The following is a 7900-nucleotide window of genomic DNA, read 5'->3' as shown; positions in this document are numbered from 1 at the left end:
GGGGCTTCTCAGAAAGTGATGCCCAAGCAAAAATAATTCAGGAATACTTTTCTAAAGAAGATCTTGCATTTCTCCCCAAAACATAAGAATCTTTCCCATAGTTTCTTCATGTGGCAAATGAATTTAAGATGGACTGTGCCTGTAATCCTGAAGAACAAGGAGGAAGAAATCCACTTCTGCCCAACCTGAAGGAGCTTCTATATATTTCGTCTAAAGTTCCACAGTGAGTCAAGGCCCAGTACCTTTGTGGCCAATCAGATTCTGTGCAAGGGTGAGTCCAGACATATTCTACCTGACATTGTTGTTTTTTCTGTATTCAAGTGCTGCTAACATGCTATAATTAAATGATTATGCTCTAATTTTAGATACCCAATTACAGCACTAATAATTATTTTTCAGCAATAATCATTGCATCAGTGTCAAAGCACAATAGCTTAATCACGTTTTCCGGTTAAAAACGTCACATAAACACATTTACAATTTCCTGGTGACAAAAAAATTGTAAGGTTTATTTAGGTTGGGTTTAGAAGTTTTTCAATGCTGCAAACAAAAGAATATGAACGTGTGTGTGGATATATGATACAATACAATAATCTTTATTGTCATTGTCCCATACAGAAAAACAAAATTGAAAAAATCTACATCAGACATTCAAAAACCAACAAGCCTGCTATCCCAGCTATCCCAGCCTGGTTAAACCCCTGAAAACTCTGATACTCCATAATTAAATACAATATACTCCCATAGAGACTACCTTACACTGCGTTTAAAACCAAAATCGCATTTGGATAGAAACTGTTTCTCAGGTGGCTAGTCCTAGTCTTTATAACCCTGTACCTTCATACACACACACACACACTTTTACAATGTAAATCAGGGTGGGCAACCTGAGCTCATCCAGATGTTGTTGGCCAACAACTCCCATATGTCCCAACCAGTATGCCCAATTGACAAGCATGGTGGGAGCTGTGGTTCAACAACATCTGAAGAGGTATAGGTTGCTCACCCCTGCTATATGTCTTTTCTAAGTACTGCCCAACTTTCTCAAGAGATGTGCTTAGTTTGCTAATGGGATCTTAATACACAAAGGGGAAATGTGTGTTTGCTTTGCAGCAGCCACTCCCATCACCTCCTATGCTGTGTCCTCACCCCTCCAAAGAAGATAGGGGAACCAGTACAGACAGAAGGGGGAGCCAAGAAAAATGTCCTGCCTACTTTCTGATCATGGAAGACTCTGCTGGATCAGTAAGCCTACTATCAGGAAAGGGACATACGGTAATTCGGCAATCTGGAATTTCTAGGCCATTAATGATGCATGAGAGCAGTGTTTCTCAAACAGTGAGCCACGACCCACCAGTGGCTCTTCGGCCACTTTCAGATGGGCCTCGGTGCCACAGCCTGCCCAGTGCCTCCTCACTTGCCTTTCCCCACCATTCAGCCATGACATAGGCTTTTGGTTGGACCAGTGCCAGCACTAGCAACTCCTTGCATGCTGAGTAGCCAGGAGTAGGAGGAAAATGTGGCTATAAAAGGACCAAGGAGGAGAGAGAGAAGACACTGGGAGGTGTTCTGTGGAAGAGGCATGGAAGATATAGTTCAAGAAGAATGGGTGAAGAAATGATAAAAAATACATAGGGAAGCACAGTAACATAGAATTGTAGAGTTGGAAGAGACCCTGAGATTCTCCAAATTCTCCTTAAAATGGGGACACTGAGTCACAATAACCTCATACCAAATGTCTCCTCTAAAGCTTGTGGAAAGCTGAGCTCTGAAACTTCACACCACAAGAAAAACATGATAGCAAAAGGATTTTGCAATTTCAAAAGATGGAGTAGAAATCAGTAGAAAGGGATGCCAGCTGATTATGCCAAACTCTGTCTCCATCTGTCATCATTTTGCAGCTGGCTCTGTCCCTGCACTATCCTTTTGTGATGGGGGGAGGGGTGGCTCAGTAGTTTTCAGCCATCTCAAGTGGACCTTGGATGTAGAAAGTTTGGGAATCCCTGCATTGGAGATTGAGAGTGCAGTAGCATAGACTCATTCTGCACTCACTGTGAAGTTTTGTTCTCTCCTCACAATAATATTGTGCCCCATGTTCTCCCCTTCTCCAGGAGAATTGTAAAGCATATGTATGTAAGCAAATATTAAGGTGTATATGTATATATATTAGGTAGCAGTACAAAGATCCTGTGTAGAGTCCAAAGGCCAGGGAAATGTCACTTTCTTGATGGTGTAAATTTGAGTAGCATGAAGGCATTCAGGTTAAGCAGACTTTTGAGTGCCAAAACCCCAAAACTGTCATAAAAATAATGAAACTTGGGGCACAGTATAGCAACATTAATGTGAAAAACAAAACTCTTAATGTGCCCTCTTTTACTCCCCACAAAGCTGTCTCAAATTGTATCAGGGCCACAGTGTCTCTGCAATTTCTTGTTTTCAGCAGCTTGCCTCAGAAAAACTGCCTCACGGATTACCTCGGAAGATGGCACCTACTAGGCAAGTGCATTTTTGCCCTTCCTTCTTGGAGGCTTCAAAGGTATTATGTTTTTTGTTTGTTTAGGAATCAGGGATACATTCGCCCTTGCTTAAATTGCCCAAGTTCCTCATGACTTGTGACAGAGAGGCAATTAAAATTGGTAGTCAGGTGAGCCACCTGACTAAAGCTGCTCACATACCAGTCTCTGTAGCTAACATTTGCAATAGAGCTGAAATATTTGAGGAACAGCATTAGACCGCACCAACTAAAAAGAAGTGTTTATTTTTGTGTGTAAGGTGTAACCATGCTGAAAGACACTCTTGTCATCTCAAATGATAGAATAATTGCTGGTATTGAAGCCTGAGGGGAGTGAAATAGCAGCAGGACAGATGAGTATAAAGGTATTGTGAATGCCACAAACATAGACTATATCTGAATGTTTTCTCCAGAATTCCAAAGAATATTGTGGGTTTAGTTTGCTATTTATTTTTTTAGCAAACCTGTAAAACAAAGTTGAGTAACAATGTTCATTATTGTTATGGTGTAAAAGAGAAAAGACTGAGGTCCTGGTTCCAGTTTTCGACTGCAAACCAGGTTATTCTGTGGAAAACCCATGAAGGGATAGCTCCCACTCTCATTACTGCTTTGCTATTTAGCAGAGGCTCTGTTGGGCTGCCAAATGGGACAGAAAATTTATTGCCCCTGTGAATCAGTGTAAACCCGCCGTCCTCATGTTTTAACTCTCCTAGAGACTGCATGCTCCCAGCTAAGTTGATGTTCCTGGAACATGTTCTTACATCTAATTCACACATGCAATGTTAGTCATTTGGAAATGCAAATAGATAGAGGCTGTTGCACATGGCAAGCTGTTTCTGTCACTCCTCCCAGTTCTAACAATTTTCCTGGAATCCAGCAGTAAACAGAGCAAACAAAGAGCATTGCACTGCCTGAGATGCAGACCCTCCAGGTGTCCCTGTTTTCCAGGGACGTTCTTGATTTAGAGAAGCCATCCTGGTTTCTGATTTGATCCCTGAATGTCCTTAGGATGTCCCTATTTACATTGGCAAAATGTTGGAGGGTACAAAGTTATCCGACCCATGAGCTGTCTGAAAGCAATCCTGTACAGGAAAGTTTTTTTTAATGTTTATGTTATATTATGTTTTTATATATGTTGGAAGCTGCCCAGAGTGACTGGGGCAGCCCAATAAAATGTGTGGGGTATAAATAGTGAAATTATCATTCTGGAATGGACTATCCCTCTTTTCATCGGAGAAATGTTGGAGGGTATGGAGTTGCGTATCCGCCATCCTCACTCTTCTTCTCACCCCACTTGCTATAAACGTTGTTTTGCTATTGCTAATGCAGCAGCATACATGATCTCTCTGCTTCCGCCTCCTGTGTGCCTAGCTCTTACTACTAAAGTTACTTGATTAACCTATAACTTTTATTTTTTATTATTTAAACAAAAACAATTTCTAGCCACAGCAAAATGGCTAGACTTTCCTGGGCCCCTTAGCCAGAATGCTTCACTTTGAGGAAGTACACTGTGGCTCAGAGTGAGGCATGATGGTGAGACAGGTTTCTTGATGTCCTGAGGAGCCTTGCCAGGTGGTGGGTGGTGGTGCCAGTAGAAGTGGGTGACCAGAAGGCAAGCGAGGAGGGCCCAAGTGTGCTAATTTGCTCCTCCCTGGGCCCTGACATTAACTCAGCTAGATTGCACGAAATTGCTCCCGTATGAAAATAATCTAACAGTGGAAAGCATTTCCACAGTTAAAGGACATTTTGTTAGTTCTTCAGCATGGCACACATAACATTCTGCTGCAGTTTAAACAGAGCAAGGTTATCTTCAACATATCAGGACATTGTCACATAAATGTGACCAATACCTCTATAAGTAACAAACCAATAGAGTAACTTTGAATATGTTTCTGGGAAAGAACTCTGCACAGCAGTGGGGGTGGGAAGTAGGACAGGGTGGAGAGTCAAGATAAGAAACATTTACTGCAGTCTTTGGGGTGGGGAATTTGCTGAAGTCTTGTGGAAGGGAGGGAATTGGCTGGCATCCAGTTCAGCTGGTGGAAAGACTGGAATAGCAAAAAATGTACAGTATGCTCGGAAAACTCTAGTTATATGCTATGTGACTCACCTGATTATAAATTCAGTTAACCTTTTTAAAAATTGCAAGCAGTCTTAGCAGCTATTGTAACATGAATGGTTTGCATTCCCTACAGACCTGTCAAATGAACTAAGCTAAAGTGCACTGTGAGTATTGCATGCATGCACACACAAACAAACACACACACACACACACACACACACACACACACACACACACACAAAAGGCAAACCTTGTTAGATAGTGTTTATACTTGGATTTGTAGTATTTGTGCATTTTTCCATCTTCCACATACAGTTTCAGAAAGATGCCAAACTGCATTAGAATTCTCCTACAGGACAGCTTGCCACATGCTTCTTCATGGCTCCCATTCTGCATGTTATTGTGGTTACGTATTCTTTACAGTTCTGCCTAGTGCACCCTGCAAATCGCCAGGAAGGTCACACGAAACAGATGAAGTTCAAAATATTTTTATTAAAATGTGTTAAAACTTTTTTCCCACAGAACAAACAATAATGTGCAGGAAAATAATGGTAGAATATAGTTAGACTGAAAAACAAGAAAAGAAAGCACACAACCTTTTATCACTACTAAGAAGTGTTAGTATTATTGGGCATTTTTTTTTTCTTCAGGAAATGTAGAATATATACTTTGAAAACTTTGAAATTTTAAAGTATTCAAGCACATCACTCCTCTTCTTTTTTTTACACAGCCAAGCAACACTTCAATAAAAACTTTATATGGTTAAAAAAAAAAATCAAATATCGATTTAGAGAAGTTTCCCCCACCTTCATTTTCCCCTTCACCTCCCAATAAGAGCCTCTGCTATATTTTGCATATTAATATAGTATTGATCATAGTGGACTTCAGTAAGATAGAATTTTTGTTGTAACATAACCTATCCCCCCCCCACTGCAAAGCAATTTCAAATTACTATTAGAATGAAAACATATTCCCCTTAATAAATGCTAATAAAAAAATACAAAAACCTTGGACAATATTCAGTTCAAATTTCTGATGCTGCTCTGAAATATCTGAAGACGTTCCCTTGTGTTCTAGAGCTTGCTTTGTCTTAGAGGTCACAGACAGTTTCCTGGATTTTGCTCCATTGTACACAGCGTGCTGTACTAGCAGAGTTTCTTCTAGAATCCAAGTTTGATCAGAGAGGATACTTCCCTTGGAAAGACAGTAAATCAAAGGCAGACTAAACATACTGACTTTTAGTGTACGAACTTTCAGCTCTTCTTGGTGTACGATGGCTCTGGAAGGCTGTACGTTGTGAAGGCACTGAGTATCGATAGCTTCTGGTTTTTTCTTCACAACGGCAGAAACAGCAAAGAATTGCTCCTCCAGCGACGAGGCAGAAGGCAGACGTCCAGCCTATGTAGAGGGCTTCGCCAAGCTCCCGCTTCTGAGCCAGCTGAATGGCTGGGTTGTAGAAGTCTCGGATGATGTTGTGGGCAACGAAGCACACTGGGATGAGCACGACGATGCCAGTCACAATGAAAGTGATGCCACCTGCCAGCAAAATATACCCTTTTATTCTGTCGTCATTTCCTGTGCACTTTGTGCACTTCATGCCAAGGACAGCAACTGCAAAAGCAAGGAACGCCAGGGCTGAAGCTGCGCACATCAGACCCCTTGAAGCCTGGAGGTCAGGAGGCAGAGCCAAGAGGGAGTCGTAGACCTTGCATTGCAGCCTGATGTTAGATTGCTGTATGCAGTTCATCCACAGGCCTTCCCAGGAGGTTTCAAAAACCACCACGTTGCTTTCGATGAAAGCAGTCACTCGCCACTGGGGCATGCCCGTGATGGCGAAAGTCCCAACTGCGCCAATGCCTCCAAGGATCAGTCCAGCAAACTGCAAAGCAGCAGAAGCGGCAGCCATCTCTTCATTCCAGAACAGGGCTCCAGATATGTTCTGTTCAAGCGCAGGGCTTAGGGTGTTTGTTCGTTTTGCAGGTTCAGGTCATCTGCAGAAGAGAAACCTTTCTTGAGCAGCTTGTGCAGCTGTCACCTGCAGAAACGCTTGCTAATTCAGACCAGTTTGAATCAGATGCATGCTGGTTAGCACTCGGCTGCTTCCTTACTGCTTGGAGTGGAGCATTCCACTGCCCCCATCATTTGGAAAGGATGGAGTTATCTATCAGGTTTAACAACTTTCAAAGCCAGTGGAAGGTCAAACACAACAGGGTTTGCAACCAGAAAAATTCTTTCTGGAAGGCACACCTGTGTCTCTGAAGAAATTCTGTCATTTACCTTTTTATTTTCCCTCCTGGCAAAATGTTAGATAGTACATAAACATTCTGAAATGGAGCCAAATGGCTTTAATATACAATCTGTAAACAAGCATTGAGTTTCCACCCCAAATAACTTTCAACGAGCCAAAGAGAAAACCCACAGGAGCGTTCAACTACAGTTGTGCTCATTAGCCTATGATTAGATATGTTTGCATAGAAAACCCCTTAAAATATTTTTGTGATGTGCAATAGTTGTGTAAAACTCTCAAAACACTACTGTGGATGTGCTGAAGTATACTCCACAGGCAAATTCATCTTCGGAACAGCCGCATCTTAGTTGTAAGGCATCTGCCTTGCATGCAGAAGACCCCAGGTTCAATCACTGGTGTCTCTACGTAGGGGCTGGGAAAGACCCCTGTCTGGAATCCAGAAGAGCTGCTGCCAATCAGTGTAGACCGTAGTGGACAGCATGACCAGCCTGCACTGCTCACTTGACTTACCTCCAGGGGCATGCTGCAACAGTAAAGGGGAGGTGGAGGTGGGCACTGCCTTGGCAGGAATACCAGATTGGCTGGCACCATGCCCCTTCTCCATCCTGGTACACAGCAGCAACTCAGCCGGAGAGAGGTCAGGTGGCAGGGGGATCACATAACAAGCCTAAGCCAGTTTCTCCTGCTCGCATCTTACATATAAGTAGCTTTACACAAATATCGCAGTTTGTAAATATTAGTGGAACAAGCTGATCAAACAGAATAGGGTTACTTGTGCGTGCAGAAGCCCTGTTGTCAAGAACAACTGAGATAATACTGAAAGCTTGTAGATGGGTTAAGAGCTTGCCCCTGGATTTCGGTCCCTCCAGATGAACATATTGTTGGTGGAATCTACAGCATGCTAGAGGTTTATTAGTTGTTCTGCAACGCTATCACATTTTTGCTATCTAGAAGGGCTACTGCACAATGAAAGCAGGACAAAAAAACCCAAACCCAGGACATTTGTAGTATGAAAAGGTTACAGGATTTCAGAAAGAAATCAAGGCTAAGCACTAATTGGAAACAGAGTAGTATAACT

At 42.3% G+C, this 7900-nt stretch overlaps 1 protein-coding gene across 1 annotated transcript; it reads right to left on the bottom strand.

Annotated features, from left to right (window-relative positions):
* Positions 1-5105: 5105 nt before the first annotated feature.
* On the bottom strand, positions 5106-6639 carry LOC309368227 (claudin-8-like). The gene has a single exon (XM_081908057.1). It carries the CDS (start codon positions 6478-6480, stop codon positions 5797-5799), a length of 684 nt encoding a protein of 227 aa, XP_081764183.1. The 5' UTR covers positions 6481-6639; the 3' UTR covers positions 5106-5796.
* Positions 6640-7900: the final 1261 nt, after the last annotated feature.

This window comes from Podarcis melisellensis (assembly GCF_964234715.1).
Source record: "Podarcis melisellensis genome assembly, chromosome: 4".
Lineage (NCBI taxonomy): Eukaryota > Metazoa > Chordata > Lepidosauria > Squamata > Lacertidae > Podarcis > Podarcis melisellensis.
Note: the sequence above shows the minus strand (reverse complement) of the source record. Positions and strands in the feature narration are given on the sequence as shown.

Coding starts and splice junctions, on each gene's coding strand:
- LOC309368227 (XM_081908057.1), bottom strand. CDS start 6,480: ATGGCTGCCGCTTCTGCTGCTTTGCAGTTTGCTGGACTGATCCTTGGA.